At 27.9% G+C, this 17,426-nt stretch overlaps 2 protein-coding genes across 2 annotated transcripts in view; both read right to left on the bottom strand.

Moving 5' to 3' along the window:
- The window catches only part of LOC119676128 (peroxidase-like), a gene marked incomplete at its 3' end in the record, with an annotated part of 95,526 nt that overhangs the window by 52,274 nt on the left and 25,826 nt on the right, over positions 1-17,426 (bottom strand). The window lies entirely within an intron of this gene.
- On the bottom strand, positions 1,732-16,077 carry LOC119678042 (chorion peroxidase-like). Its single transcript, XM_038089680.1, has 11 exons — positions 15,677-16,077; positions 11,231-11,339; positions 10,836-11,166; positions 10,596-10,770; positions 10,355-10,542; positions 9,682-10,283; positions 9,472-9,619; positions 6,114-6,278; positions 5,927-6,047; positions 2,200-2,359; positions 1,732-1,872 (listed from the first exon to the last, which is right to left on the bottom strand). The coding sequence occupies exons 1-11, from the start codon at positions 15,777-15,779 to the stop codon at positions 1,830-1,832; spliced, it is 2,145 nt and encodes a 714-aa protein (XP_037945608.1). The 5' UTR covers positions 15,780-16,077; the 3' UTR covers positions 1,732-1,829.

The raw sequence follows: 17,426 nt of genomic DNA, 5'->3' as shown, positions 1-17,426 counted from the left end.
CTAGACTGCAGCAGATCGTAATAGACAATTCTCTTACAAACCCACCAAATCGATCGGAATCGAGCAAACTAATCCTGGGTCCGGCGTTCAACCACAACATCCTCACCGTAAGCTTTGTAAAATTTTTTAGGTACATTTTTACAGCAGTTTCATATTTTCTATTATAATAAAGCATCATATAAAACTTAATTAAATTTACTTAATTAAATTTACTTAATTAAATTGACTTAATTAAATTTACTTCGTTTACTTTCAATAGTCTAATTTTCTATATATTAGATTTCTGATATGTAATATTCATTATTGGCCAATTCTGGTCACTTTGCATTCCCTTTACGCGATCAAGTTAATATTTAATATCTAAGAATAAAATAATAGTCGTTTCGAATATTATATAAAAAATGATCACCAAACTAAATATCAAATGAAATGTAATTGCAAAATTTTGTTAACTTTAATAAATACATCGAAAGCGGTGATACATGAATGACCTCATAAGTATGCATCTTTCATAACTGCGTCCTATTGCTAGTCCCATAGTTTCAACTTTTCATGCAAAGTACAGTTGACTTTCACTTCTTTAAAAAAAAAAAAAACCTATGCTATTATAATCTCAGAGACTAACTTAAAAGTCTTGCAAAATATCGAGATATGGTCGGATCTATTTCAATAATTTTTTTAAAAATTCTTTTGTTGTCATTTAATAATTGTTTTTATATTAACACTTTATGGATATGTATTAAATGTTAATTCTAGATTTAACTAGAATAATTTGTAGTGTAAAAGTTGACAATTTTATTATTAGTTGAAAGGTATTTACACATATAGTTAAAAACCCATTAACGGTTTTCATTTAAAGGTATAATTTAGGTACGATATTGATTGACTACTAATATGTAGAACTAATCAATAGAAGGTAGATTATAAAAATGAAGTTCATACTATATTATTATTAATTATTACTGAAATTAAACGATATTCTAAGTCATTTACTTTAATTTTTTCTTACACTATTTGGTCAGCGTATCTATATTTATATATATATATTGAAACCTGTCTTGGCAGCTCATTATTATTTGCTATAATGTCGGTAGTCTAGTTAAATTATCAATATATATCTATCACAAATAGAATACCGTTTCTTACATAATACAATATTTAAAACAATATTGAAAGCTTTCAATAATTGATCTTTGCTCAAGTTGTTTTTATGTTTTTAGTAAAAAGACTATTATTAATACTCTTTCTTATCTTTTAAAAATAGATACATATTCACATTTTAAGTATCTCATGCAAATGATAATTTAAAATAAATTGAAGCAGTACCAGCATATATGTAAGTAGTCAAAAACTGGTACAATCAACTTTTTTAAATTTGGCCTTGCGGAGTTTAAAATATAATGCACATGATCTTACAAAATTACATATATACTTAATTAATATATTTTATTTTATTTTTTATTTGTAATTTGTGTTTAATGCACTTAATTTTGGTTTTAATTATAACGATTTAATGCTTACTAAATCGCTCTCATTTATTTATTGAATTTTTAATAGGAAAATAAGCAAATAATGTAATGTTTAAGTTTTCCTTAAAATTAAGTAGCTCTGATATATACAAATATATTTTAAAATATATATTTGAAACATAAAATAAATCTGTTTATATAAATTTAAAATGAAATTGTGAAACATTCAAATCTGTACGAAAATATAAAATTTTATATCCTTTATTAATTACAAAATAATTTACATAAAAATCTTTTAAAATAAATCAATTTAAATTGTTTAAAATGTTTTTTCCAATCTGAAGTCCCCTTCTACTACATTTATAAAGCATGGAATCGTCGATCGCATGATATTACCACATTTCTGAAATAAGATTTCAAAAGTTTTTAACAATTAACAATTAAATCACAACAATATGAACAAAACATTTATTTTTAATGTTATCTTTTTATCAAATTAATTTGATTAATTGTCTAGAATTACCAAAAGATAAATTGGCTTTTGTTTGTATAAATAAATATATATATATTTTTATTCATTGGCTTATGCGGGGTTTAAAGTACAAAAGTGTGCAATAAATAGAGCCAATATCATTGTTTGCGCTTCATTATGAGTCATTAATCGACTCATGTTTACCCAAAATATTATTCAATAATAAACACTTTTAGATACAATTGTCATTGTACTTACTTTTCTGACTTTAATTGAAATATATTTTCTTGCACCACTTCTAAATCTGAATTGGCACACAATAGTTCGGCTGCGTTCATCGTCTCGTATTTCTTGAAATCTGGGGATTTATTGATTTCGAAATCTTTTTGTGATTGACGAATTTTCGAAAGTTGTTCAGCTGGAATGTGTAAAAAAAATTAACGATATTATTAAAAATTGTAAAATGAAGTGTAGTTATAAAGTTTTATCATAAACTATTTATTTGTATAACTTAAAGATATTGAATTAATAAAGCAAAAGAAGAACAACCTCAAAACCTCTTTATTCATATATTTATGTTATAATATCTATCTAACTCTATATATATATATAGTCGAAAATTACCGGATCATTTTTGATACGATTCCGTACAAGTATGGAATATTTTGAACTGGAAAAAAAACACTATAGGCTATGTTTTGATACGACTCCGAACAATGGAATATTTTTGAACTGAAGAAAAACACTATAGGCTATGTTTGGACGTAATAAGTAGTGCACATTTTACACATGTTTTTAAGAAATCATTTTTTTGAATTATACATAATTGAAGTTTTATGATATAAAGAAACAAAAATCAAATTTATTAAATATTATTTAAATATGTCTAAATAGCGCAATAAACAAATTAGAATTTAAAAAGTTCGATGATAAATACATATTAGAAAGAAACATAAAAGAATATAGAATTTAGTTAGAATATATAAGAACTTAGTAGAGCACATATGGAAGATATGAGCACTCAGCGATCTAAGTAATCAGAGTAAAAAAAAACACCAGAACAACGTATTGCGCATTTTTATATAAATCTTCAGTTGTAATAAAGTAATATGAGTTCAGATTAAGAATTAAGAAATATTTTTATTTTTAATTTAAGTGAGCCGTTTGGAGTGCATTATATCTTTGGAATTACAATATATGCTATGATTCTATGTTTCTGGTTTTTATTAAAATAAACTGAAACAGTATTGGGATAATACTTTCTCTTTTGGATATAGCATAGCGCACACTATTAATAATATACGTATATATGTAATTACTTGTAATAAATACACATAACGAACAAATTCATTTAGTTTATTATGTTTTGTATACTGCTATTATTGTAAATAGTCATTCAGTACCGGCAGTTCCAGAACTGGTTAACAAGCGGAAAGCACACAAGTTGAAATATTAATGAGAAGTTAATATTATATTATATATGTTATAATATATATATTTATTATCATATATCATAATATGTAAATAAATTATGCGACATAAGATAAAATGAAATGTTGTAATGTATATAAGAGTGATCGATTTTAAAATCTCCTTAGTGATGATAAATTTGAAGAAATGTACGACTTCAATGTGACGAATTAATTGTTATCAAGTTTAGGATGCTTTCGTACAGTAATGATTTACAACAAAATTTTTTATTATTTAATTTTTAATTGAATTTTTGGCTGATCATTAGTGGTCTTGAAATTATTTCTTATATTTGATTATACGTAAATAACTGTAAGTACCAAGTGTTGAACTCGTACCCTGCAAATTTAAAGGTCAGAATCAGTGTTCATTCGCCAACTGACCCAAGGATTTGTATGCATAATAGAACTGAACTGAGCTTTACTCATTATTATAAGGAGTAGAGTTATAGTTTGAACATATTCCGATTATTATGATTGATTATATTATTTAAAACCAACTGCTGATAAGCAGCAATCAGTTAATTTTTTTTTATTTTATTGCTACTTTTCATACATTGCAACTCCATTTCAATAGCACCTTTCGACACTAGAGCATTAATGCGATTTTTATGGTCATATTAATTAATTTCGTTGACGGTTTTGTTGAATATTAATGCACTTATAAAATGAAAATTATGTACGAAATGCAATTTCTGCAATATACGTACTTATTTTTGGCTACAAGTAAACCTTTAAAGTTGATACTAGTTCATTGTGACTTTTTATGACAATTAAATAACCAAAAATATATGCGTAAAATGTTATGTATAACACGTTTCCCACTGCTTATCATGTTAATTTCCTGCATAGTTAATTCGTTTGTCAAACTGTATATATTTTACTTTTTAAAATACAAAATTTAATTTATTCATACAATTATGTATGCAAACAATTAAATTAATTTTTTTTTAAATTTATCATTTTTAAGTAAATATTAATTAAGCTGGTTATATTATATATAGAAAGAAAAATGAAAGTATTAGATCAAAATTTATCAACTAATTAATTATGGGTATTAGTATTTGATTAAGAACAGAATTAATTAAATAATAATCGGTTACTAGTTAATTATAATTTTTGCAACCGTTTGCGTAATAAATCGTTCCCCATAGAGTATTAAACCCAGTCTTTAGAAGGCCTTCATGACATATTTAAGTGTCAAAAGGAATGTGAACCACTTTGTTGTAAAACGCGCATGAAACGCCGTGCAAGAAGTATGATGACTATTATTAAATGTAAATGCAGAAATTGCCAACATTTTTCATTTGGTTCATTTGCGGAATAATTAACAAGCATTGCGTACAGATTATCATAATAGGCCACTATGTACTGGTATCTACCTCAAAGGTTTACTTACAGCCAAAAACAAGTACGTGTGTTGCAGAAATTGCATTTCATATATACAATTCTGCTGACGGTTACAAATATACATTAAGACTGAAAAGTTTTCGGAAATTCTCATTTAAAATTCGCGCGCTGTATATTTTTCGATATTTTAAGTTTATGTAGTTTGGCAGCACTGTCCTTAATTACTATGCCAAAAATGAGCTCGATCTGTCAGACAGTTCGTTTACGGCAGCTGTTGAAACCAGTTCACCTCAGTAGTGCGTTGCGAAATGTCTTCGACGGTCGTACGACCGTCCTGGAAGGCTTTGTACCACTCATAAACTTGAGTTTTCGATAAAACTGATTCCCCATAAGCCTTTTGTAGCATTCGCAACGATTCTGCACACGAAATTTCGTTCGAAACACAAAATTTGATGCAAACTCTTTGTTCAATATTTTTTTCCATTGTTTTTTTCGCAACGCCCTACTGAGGTGAACTGGTTTCAACAGCTGCCGTAAACGAACTGTCTGACAGATCGCGCTCATTTTTGGCATAGTAATTAAGGACAGTGCTGCCAAACTACATAAACTTAAAATATCGGAAAATATACAGCGCGCGAATTTTAAATGAGAATTTCCGAAAGCTTTTCGGTCTTAATGTACACTATTAAAACTGACATTACAAAAGTAAACGTATGTGCATTAATATTAAGTCAACTAAATTAATTAACACGACAATAAAATCTCCATTAATAGTGTCGAAATGCGCTATTGAAGTGGAGTTGCAATGCAAGAAAAGTAGCTACAAAAAAAACGCACGGATTGCTGCCAAGCCATTGCCGCATAACCGAAACAACAATAACATTTGCGGTACAACTGACAACTGGGCTAAAAGGCAATGCCGTCCGTTGTTACAATTTTGGGAAATAACTCACAGCTCTGTACACATTGTCTCTAACACACTCTATTTACCAAGTTTATCAAGTTAATAATTAAATGTAAAAAGAAACACAAGAAACAAAAATTGTTTACTCGTGTTATTAATATTTTGATATTTTTTGTTTACGTACATTGGAACAAGTGTCTCAATCAGTTTTTTTCTTTTTTATGTTAAATATTCCAACATGTATTATTATTTATGAACTCACCTAGAATGCACGTAAATGTTGTTCCAACAGTAGAGCCAGTTTTTGGTATTTCCGATATGCCACCAACAATTAAATCAATATCTGCCCAATCACTATATACGCTTTTTAATTTTTCTATTTCCTATATGAAAAAAAATTAATTTAGATATTATTATTTTGCTTCCTAATTCTATGACAAATTACAAACCTCTTTGTTAATGTATTTCTCCAAGTCCTTCCAACTTGTGATCTTGGTATTTTCACAAATTTCTAAATATTTAACATATCCCTGAAGACCATGATCTCGTCCTCTTTGTATGTCGAAAGCCAATATATCAGCATGCGATGGTCTCAAATTATTTAATAATATTAACTTTAAAAAAAATATAAATACAATTGAATTAGTAACTATAATATCAAATAAATTATACATTAATAAATTCATAAATTATATTATTTTATATTATACTTTATTATTCTAAAATGGAAGAAGAAATCGCGATCGACCAAAAACTACATGGAGAACGACAATCAACAGAGAGTCAGGCAAATCTTTCAATGAACTAAGAGCTATAGCGCGCGGTAGAAATAATTAGAAATCTTTTGTGATGAGACTAAGTTCTTGAATTTATATTTTTGAACATGTCAGTCATAATAATAATAATACTTTATTATCGTAAATATATTCTTTATTTAGAAGCATTATTTTATAAGTAATTTACGTTCCTAGATTAGGTTCTATACATAAGAAAGAACAAATCATGCAACAAATAATGCCTCTACGAATAGAATAGTTTTGAAATTTAACAATTAAAAATAAAAAATATAATTAATTAATTAATTCAATTATTCTATAGCTGGTTTATGATTTCGTTATAAATATATAAATACAGCAAGTAAAATTGTTAATAAAAAACTTTCATAGCAAAAGTAACAAAAACTCCAGCAAAATATGCGAACATAAAAAGTCAAGTACGGCTTTGGATCAGTTGGTTAAGGTGCGCTGATTCTGAGCTTCATATTTGGCAGGACCCGAGTTCAATTCCTGGTACTTGCAGTCTCAAAAATAATTATTTACGAATAATTAAATATAAATATTATTTCCAAGACTACTAATGATGGGTATTTGGCAATACTCGAAACAGCTGTATGGTCAGCCAAAAATTCAATTAATTAAAATAATTTAAAAAATAAATTTTTGTTGTTGTTTCACTTCTGTTCGAAAACCTCTTTATATAAGTAATTTAAAATAAAATTTTTACTGTTGTAGTTCACTACTTTTCGAAACCTCTCTATTAAATATAATAGTTTCTATTAAGTAAATTAGTCACTTAAAAATCAAATTAAATATAAAAAATTATCTAATAATATGAAGTTATAAAATATTTCTTTTTCCAGTCTCGCTTGTACGAACCACAATGTACCATTAGCTGACTTTTCCCGTATTACTTTCCTGGATTAGGTTCTAAACACAAGAAAAAATAATATAACAGCGTACAATAAAATAATTCCTCTACAAAAGAACAGTTTGAGATTTAATAATTAAAAACATAAATATAATTAAATAATTCAATTATTCTACAGCTCGTTCGTATTACTTTCCTAGATTAGGTTCTATACACAAGAAGGAATAATATAACAACATACTGCCTCTACAAAAGAATAATATTGATATTTAACAATTAAAAATATAAACACAATTAAATAATTTAATTATTCTACAGCTGATTTATGATTTCGTGATAATGTAATACAACTAGTAAATTTGTTAATGAGCTTTCACATCATTATTAACAGAATTCCATGTCCAAACATACGAGTGAAATTCGGCTTTGGATCAGTTGGTTAATGAACTCTGATTCTGACCTTCAAATTTGGCAGAGAACGAGTTCAACCCTTGATCCCTGCAGTCTCAGATGATTATTAACCAATAATTAAATATAAGAAATAATTCTTAGACCATTGATGATTGGTATTTGCGAAAAGAAAATGGTCAGACAAAAAATAAATATAAAAAAATATAAAAAAAGTGTAGTTCACTGCTTTTTGAAAATTCTCTATTATTTTATAGTATTATTATAATAGTATTACAGTAATAAGAAGAATAACAAAGTATATGAATGTACTTTTAACAAATGAATAATATAACATTTATATGTTCTAATTTAGAGATCTTCAACAAACCACTCAGTGTACAAATTTGTGTTCATTTCATTTGCTTTCCATACAATCATGTACTCGTATATGTATTTTTTTCATATAAATGTGAGCATTCACTCAGTTTAAATCTATTCGTTCATATTTGCGTTTTTTATGCTTATAGCTTATGTAATAAATGTTCACAAGAACGTTACGCAGGCGATGGAATAATCATATTCGTTAGAAGTAAGTTTAAAACTTGAGAGCTATCAAAAAATGTTGGTTTTAATTTAAAAAATTAAAAGTAATTAAAAAACAAAAAGTAAGAGTAATGAAGTGATGATCGACGAACATTTGATAGCCCGGTGACATGGTCCTTAAAAATCGTAATACGAAGTCCATTTGTTTGGTCAACTATTTGTTCAGAACTCGTTAGCTAAATTCAATTAATAAATTGAAAAAAAAGTAGTAAAGTAGTTAAGTAGTTAAAAGTAGTATATCACACCAAATACTTGTGTCTGTTATCGTTGTTATTAAACTTGTAAACTTAAGTACTCAATTACTTCAAATCTATTTGTTTACATTTACATTTAAAGAAGCTTAAAGCACAAATAACAAATGGTAGGTAACACAACAATGAATAGAAGAATATTGAACCAAAAAATTAATTGTTTTTGTATTTTCGAGTAATTAACTTGTTTACAGATAACTCATATAGTGTACCTATATGCATTTTTAAATACTAAAATGTCATTCATTGAAATTCTCTAATACTTTGCATTATCTCCCGAAAATATGAAAAGTTATGTAGTTTCAATTCAATTTATAAAATTTTGTTACGGTCTACATCATTCTTCTCTAAAGTCTAAGCATCTCGACCATCCTTTTACATGTATGGTTACTTACAGTTTGCATACACATAAAATACCTTTTATATAGGGAAGTTAAATCATAATTTGATCCAACTCAATAAATAATCTTGAAAGATAGGCGTTGCTTTGGAATCTACAGGGTACTGAGCAATCTGGCAAGTTATAATATGAAACGACTCAATAACTAATGTAGAAACACATCAAGACAGGAGTTGCTTTGAAACACACGAGGAACTCGGCACTACAGTCATATATATTTATATATGAGTTATATTTAGAGTGCTGTAACCCATGAGGCAGTTCACTATTCAAAAAGATTGAGGAGAGCCTATGGTACCCGTGGGCTTAATGATTGCAGTAACCAATCGGTTTAGAATATATACCTTACACATAATAATACAATATTCCAATTTAAATTTAAAAAAAAAATTTAATAAAATAATAAATAATTATTAATTATATTAATTAATTTATTAATTAATTATAATAATTAATTTTTAGGAATTAATTAAATAGTAATTAAATAAAAATAAAGTAAGGTTTAAAGCAACTTACACTATCCACATACGTTGCATCCATTTTCATAGCACGTTGTTGCAGCAATGACTCTAACATATTATTAATGAATGTTGCTGTAAAAGTAAGCATAGACTTATAAATATGATCCTTGAGTGTAAACAAATTTGGTTCGGATAAAACGTTACTAAAGAATTTTAAATTTGTTATTAAATTTAAAAATAAATGTGTTATTAAAAGTTTACATACATCACATTTTTCAAATTGTTTAAGTCTCCAGACCTTCTTCTATTTAGAATTGAATAGTTATGTAGTTCATTAGGCATCATCGAATAATAAAAACGTATGGCAGCTACTGCAAATTCATTAGAAATATCAAGTTCAGAGCTAGTGAGTTTAGAGCTTAAAGGCTGTCCCATAATGTCCAGAGCAACGCTTCTACCTAATAAAGCTGGCAGCCATTCATTCATAACTATACGACGATAAATCCCAATATTGATTGACTTTGCAGTTTGGAATAAACGTTCGTCATCCCAGTTATGATGTTCCAACTTTAACTGCTTTGTGATTTGATTATGATTTCTCATGAAGAGCGTATATATAATAATAGCAAATGGATTATTATTCACACGAGAATCACCAGCCATGAAACAAGTAGAATTTTGAAATTGCTTCTTAAGAGCACAAAAAGTATGCGTTTCATCCAAAGCCATTGGCAATAAATCTTCTTTGTCATTTGATCCCCGGGTAGATTTGATTTTACCATCTGTGAAGGTGCGCATTTGATTTTGTGCGTCCTCAGTAAAACCATAGAGTTGTGAAAGATCAAGAGTGCTTGTGGCTTGATTAAGCTAATATGTTTATAAGTTTTTAAACTATAAGTGATAATTAAGAAATATTTATGTGATGATTGTGTGCTTACTTGTTTTGCTGCTCCAAAAGTACATTTATCATCAATAGCTAAAGCACTACGCACGTAGTTAAGGCATGTTCCTCTACTATATACACTAGCATCACTCTTTGCTAGTAATGGAGCACAAGCTGGATGATAATAACGTGGCAGTAATTCAGAATTGTCCGTGTCACAACACTCAATTGCATAACCATTACCTGAAAAATGCTCAATGTATTTTGAATTCATTTTTTTTAAATAAAATATTTACTCATAGATGTCACAACGGGCTTGCTCAGATCATGTTCTATAAACTGACTCCACTGCACTAAAGCTAAAGTATTTTGCTTGTCATCGAGCACATCATTTTTAAAACCTGTATTGGAGCTATGTAATGCTTTAGTACTAATATCACGTGGAGCTGGTAATTTATCTTCTGAATACATCTAATAAAGCATTTATAGTATATAAATTGTATAAAACTACTACTATAATTAGATATATGTAAAACCTTATAAAAACCATCTTTATAGTTGGCTGGTAATAGTCGTCTGAAAGGATGGTGTCCATCTCGTGGATCTTTAGAAATTTGTAAGCATTTCTCATATACATAGCTTCCTTTCGGCAACTCTTTAGTAGATAAGTAAGCCTCACACTTTTCACCGCTAATTCCGCGCACAGCACATTTTGCATTATAAGCATATAAACTGGATTTAAGTATTTTTCCCGCAATATCACTTTCAGTTTGGGCCTTTGAATTTGGTAAGCAATCCAAAAGTTGCACATGAGATATGCTACCATTTTGTACAGTTACCTGTGCATTTAATAGATTTTCTTCTAACCTAAAAAGAAATAGATGTCAACACACAAACTTAAAGAAAAAAATGCGACATATTATAGATATACCTCTTTTGTTTATTTATGGAATCAACGCCAAACTCGACAAATTGTAGCCAATCATTTGTTGATATAGCGCTCAAAAAATTTTGTTCGGCTGCATTTAGGGAAATTTGATCTATAAAATATATATGTATATAGTTATATATTAACAGTAAAAAAAAATTTTTATATTTATATAACATTTACTTCTTGAAAATATAAGGAAGCAATATTACATTATCAAATAAAAAAACTTTTATAAGAGCACGCACCAGCAATTAAGGGGTGAAGCCCGCGGAAATGAATCGAAGGACAAAATGTGTATTTATAGTTGTATATATTCATTATTAATGCTTTACGTCTACTTTATAAAACAACATTTTTTTTTAACTTAATGAATTATCTTAAAGCACATACCAACCACGCAAAGCATTTCTGGCAGAACCTGCAATACACTATCTATGAAAAAGATCTTCAGCATTATGAGAAGTTTAGGCAAATTTTTAAATACCCTAGGCATTACACTGCTATATATTAAAATCTGTAAAAATAATATATTTTCTATAATTTCAAAGGTATTCATTTTATTTATTTCTAATAGTTTTATAATGAAAAGTAATCATACAGACATTTAAAAGTTAATTTCAAAAGATGCTTATATGAAAACAATTGAACCAATCAGCAGGTCTATAATATTTAAATAGTTAAGATTTATCTTTAACCATAAAATCAGGCATTTTAAATCGCCTTCGAGGTTATTTATGCAATATTAAAGAGAGATTAATAAAAAAGCAACACCAGGTATTTATTAATACACTTGAGGATATCCACTCAGTAAATAAAAAAGGAATATTCCACCTTTGTGTTACGCCTGAAGAGTTTTTTTTTTTAAGATTATAATTATATTTTTATGAATGGTGTTTTATGAGAGTTTTTTAATTTAATTATAAGTAGATTCGAAAATTTTGTTAGCATAACCAAATAAATTTTAAGGCATCTCATCAATCAATCCTAATTTAGTGGTTTCATAGTTAGGTGTATGTTCAAAATGGAAATTAATAATAAAATAAAATTGTTCATTAAGTTAATTAATTTATTGTGATATTAACTTGTATCTAAATAAGTTAGTAAAAACAAATGCAATTCGGCATCTCGAGCAATGAAATGAGAAAATCTCTAACTGTTATTCAATGCATTAATAGCCCCGTCAATAGAAGGTATTATATACAACCTATTCAAACTTAAATAGATTAATAGCAAATATAACATCATTATGATTATTTTGATACGATTTCATCCAATAATAATTTATAAGCGAACTAATTTAAATAAAAATAAAAGAATAATTTATTATTATTAAATAATAATTTATTATTTATATTTGAAACAAATTATTTTATTAAATTTTTTTCTAATATTTCAACTATCTTCGATAGTCATCTTCAGGGAAATTGTTTCCCTGTTCATTTTTATAGGGAATATATAATTATTATGTTAAGCCTTTTCCGAGTTAATGTATCTGCGCACTTTTACTCTATGATAGCTGGGGGGATTCTGCAGAGTCCCACCCATCTCACTGACTAATTTGAGTATTGCTCATAATCTTCGTGATTATTCATTGATTGATCTAAGATCTGCGTACCGCCCCTTGCGGTTAGTGATTACTCTGAGTTTAGATAGTGCTAAGAAGGGCAGCTTGTCGGATTTCGCATATAGCTTCAGAGCTCTGTACCATATGTATTTTTTGACCGGATCTATTTTAAGGTCTCTTAGCATGTCATTCGTGCGAATGTACCATGGTACTTTGAAGAGCCTTCGAAGAGCCTGCCTTTGAGCAACTACTATCCATTGTAGCTTTTGGATAGTAGAGTCGGCAGCTTTGCTATACGCGACAAACCCATAAAGTACTGCTGGTCTAATATATAATACGACATATTATTTATTCATCTTAATACTAATCTTAAATACTTATAGTGTATACTTAAATAAGTAATTTAGCGCTTGTATCTGTCATTGAGCTATATTGTGAATTTATATTTGTATTATAATTAAAATTTTTTTTGAATACATCAAAAACTAAAAAAAATTACGTTTAATCCTTTCTTTCATGCTTTCGTTATTAATCTTAAACTCCAAAAACTTTAAAAATAATGTTATTTATTTTTGAATAAACATTTTTTTTATATATTATATCCAAATTTTTTAGTTTTCTTAGGCAAAAAACTCCTCATATATGTTGTGTACATGCTGTTATTAAGAGTACTTTCGAAAATAATTTTTAAAATAGAATTTAATAATCTTCTTTTATTGCTCATCAGTCAGTCATTCAGTCAGTCAGTCATACCCAACATATAATGAAATAATTTGTATTATGTAAATTAAAGAAAACATTAAGCATTCAAGTGCCGTAAAGCCTTAATAGTTGTCTTTCTCATGAATACCTTGGGGAAGGCGGGCTGAAGCTCTAACCGATGCTCAGGTTATCTCAATGCGAACAACTTCTTGGCTTGCGACCATAAATTCGTTTGTTTGCTTTTCACGTAAAGCGCGTGCCACTACTCATAATGGTTTTGGGCTTGTTAATTTGAAAATACGGAACCGAACCAAAATGAGGAAAATAATTACGGAATTATTTATGGTATTTTGAAGCACACATATTTTGTTAATTAACAATTAAGTAGAAGTTAGTGATTTTTGCTATATGTTTTATCAAAAGAATATCCTAAAACACTATAGAAATGAAATGTTAAACTCAAAAAAATTAATAAGAATTTAATTAATAAGAATTAGTTCTAATACTGCAAATTATTTTAAAATATAATTTATATCAAATCATTTTTATAAATAAAGTCGATACATTTTTTATAGTCTTTATCGAGCAAATGTGGGGTTGAAAAGTGTGGGCGCAGTATAGGATTTGGGCTTAAACAAACCCTATATTAAAAATAGGTTTAGGAATAAATAATGTCCCCTAAATGTTATAATTCAATAGTGCAGATATAGACATGTGTATGTTTCAGTAGAAATAAAAATAACTTTTCATCTCTGCTGACTCTGACTTTCTCTTAGTCATTCCGTTAACTTTTTACCCCAATGTTGATATCTACTTTTCAGCTTTATTAATATTTTCTCATAGTCTATAATCACAATAAAGGATATTACAAAAATACAGCTTGATTTTACCGTAACAAATGCATCCACTTAATTATTTTGATAGTTATTTGATGTATTGTTATCGGTAATAATCAATCAATTTTTGTCAATCTATTTTTCGTCTTAATCTGTTGGAATTTCCATGGATTCTTTACCAACATCCAAGTAGATTTTACAGATCAAAATAGAGAATATATCAAAGCGTCGGTAAATCTAAAGTGATATTTTTTTTGTATTATATGTTGACATAAAGTATACTAACAATTACAACTTGTACCTACTGTATTTTCCTAGTAAAAGTATTTCTAAAGAATGCATATTCGTGGATTCTTTTACGGTTTGTTCTTTTCACTATTTTTATGATTCTTTTTAATTCACAATTGCACTGGCTATTTCGCTCAAAATCAAAGTTAGCAGTGGAAAATAAACTTCTAGTATATAAAACGGTAATTGCCCTAATTTGGAAATATGGAGTCGAAATATGGGGCACAGTATGCAAATTCAGCATACAAATACTGCAAAGACTACAATCAAAAATACCTAAGACTGTCATAAATTCTGACTGGTACATCTGAAACCATGACATTCATCGTGACTTAAAGATACCCTTCGTCGCAGACATTATCCGCAAAAATAGTAAAAATCACACAGATAGATTACTTGAACATCCTAATCCAACAATGAGGCAGCTACCAAATGACGAAGCCACATATAATAACATTTTATAACAATTCTATTAATAATTCTGTCTAGTAAAAGTATTACTAAAGAATATATATCCATGCAATTATAATATAGTTTAGTGATTCTTTTTACTTCCTTTAAATTTACATATTTTTATGCTTTTCTTGAAGAAAGTATCTTAAACTAAACGGTCGTGTTTATTTACGTTTTCTCTAACATTTTATAGTAATTCAATTTATAGTTCTAAGTCAATATAATGTTATTTCGGCATAAAAACCATCAAAGGTTAAGTGTGCAATAAGCCATTGTTGTTTTTCTAAGTATCTTACGTAGTGAAAACTTTTTCCAGTGAAAAAATATTGAATACAAATTCATTTTAATTTTCATTTGAAAATATTATTAGTTAAAAAAAAATTATTGTTGTTGTAGTTTACTACTGTTGGAAAAAAACCTCTTTAAAAAAAATTATTCAAAACACTGATAACCTTTGCAGTTTCACTGATTATTCAAGTAATTAAGAAAGGTACATTAAGTATAAATTATTATACTTTTATTATAAGTTATATATACATTTAATTTTTTTAGTTATTTATTTCCATAATTAATGTAATTTGGATATTTGTCAGAAATACTTACTCTGTGGAAAGTCAAAAACTACAACACCCGAAACTATTTTGTATTGAGCGTAGATAAACAAATAAAATAAACAAATAAAATTATTTATAAATGATTTGGACATTTTGAATATTTAATGTAAAATTATTATAAAATTATATTTTATAACTCTTTTCCCGTAACTTAATCGCTTGAAATAAGCATAACAAATCAGAGCTATTATTTCCAGAGCTCCACTTAGTTGGCGATTTCTTCAAAAACTGTTGATTGAATTTTAACAAGAACTGCCGTCTCAGACTATTTCTGCCTCACCCAAATCAATGAAAATGTTTTAAAACAAATATTATTCACTTCATTAGCTGATGATGTTGATAAGAAAACGACAATTGACTTAAGATTCATTTATAAACAATGTGAATTGCTCACTTGTCCGCTCCAAACTGTGTAGCCAAGCAGTAATTGAAGTCATGTGCTCATATGAAGAATCTCACAGATACTTCAAGAGAATATATGTAAACAAAATAATTGTGCAGTCATTCTTGAAGTGCACAATAATTGATCGGAATATTTTACCTTTACACAATGGGTAGTGAGATTTAGTTTTTTGCTTTTTAAAAATTTCAATCGGCTCCTTTGTACAATTGAATCCAAATAAACAACTTTAATTGTGTCATTAACGCTGACAAAGTAATTTCAGAGAACACGGATTATCAAATTTGGATGCGTTGATTTTTTAACTAATAAAAAATGTAATTTTTTATTTATTAAATTTAATTATAATTTACAAAAAGTATATGCAAATATTTTAAATTTAAACAGACATATATATCATTCCAGAAGTTCTGAGCTCGATGGAAAACTGATAAATCGATTCACAAACTGGAATCCACAATCTGGTAATGAACTAACCGACATTAAAAAAAACTGCAGGATACAAGTGTAACTGAACATCATAATTACAAATTTTAGGAAATTTGTTCAAAAATTGTTTGAAATCTTGGAGTGAAATATTTCACATAAAAATATGTTATAATTTTTTTAAATTAAATATCAATAATTTGGATAAACACTAAAGTAAAAATTTTTATTAAGTTTATATATATTACATTAAATCTTTAAACTCCTAGGAGGAGCATACGGTCGCAACAAATATTTTACACTCGGTACGATTGGTGACCAGAAGCTTAAACTTTCCCCAGCCCTTCTGTGTACATATCTGCCCCTTCTTCTGCTACCCATCGGATCTACGCAAAGTATGACCGACCCAGTTCCGTTTGCGTTTTTAGTTTCGGTTCTTATAGGTGTTTGTTAGTTAAAGATCACAAACGTTAATTTGGAATTGTATTTGGCCAAAATACTTTAACGATTTTGCGTACATTGATGCCGTTTGCCATAGCATTTCAAGATTGACATCCAAATAGGAGGCAAGATTTTATGTTGGAGTTAAATATTCGTATTGAAGTTCGATGCGATAACTAAAATGATATCCAGACTTTATTTAAGCGACCTAACGCTTGTTTTGCCTTTTTAAGTTTATTAAGTTTAGAATAACCTAAATTTTTTAACCTAAACCATATCTATTTTATAGATAAATTTTATATTTTATATACTCGTCACTGCATTTCTAATTAACCCTAACAATCATAAAGAAAAATATATTAAAAATGTAAACCTACTTAATTCACTTCATCTCACTATGATGGATGCAAATATCATATACAGTACTAGTCCTAGGACAGTTTTTAGGGTGCTCCTTACTGCTGGACAATGG

Source organism: Teleopsis dalmanni, chromosome 2 (genome assembly GCF_002237135.1).
Source record: "Teleopsis dalmanni isolate 2A chromosome 2, ASM223713v2, whole genome shotgun sequence".
Classification (NCBI taxonomy): Eukaryota; Metazoa; Arthropoda; class Insecta; order Diptera; family Diopsidae; genus Teleopsis; species Teleopsis dalmanni.
The sequence above is the reverse complement of the archived record's forward strand: the minus strand, read 5'-3'. Positions and strand labels throughout refer to the sequence as shown.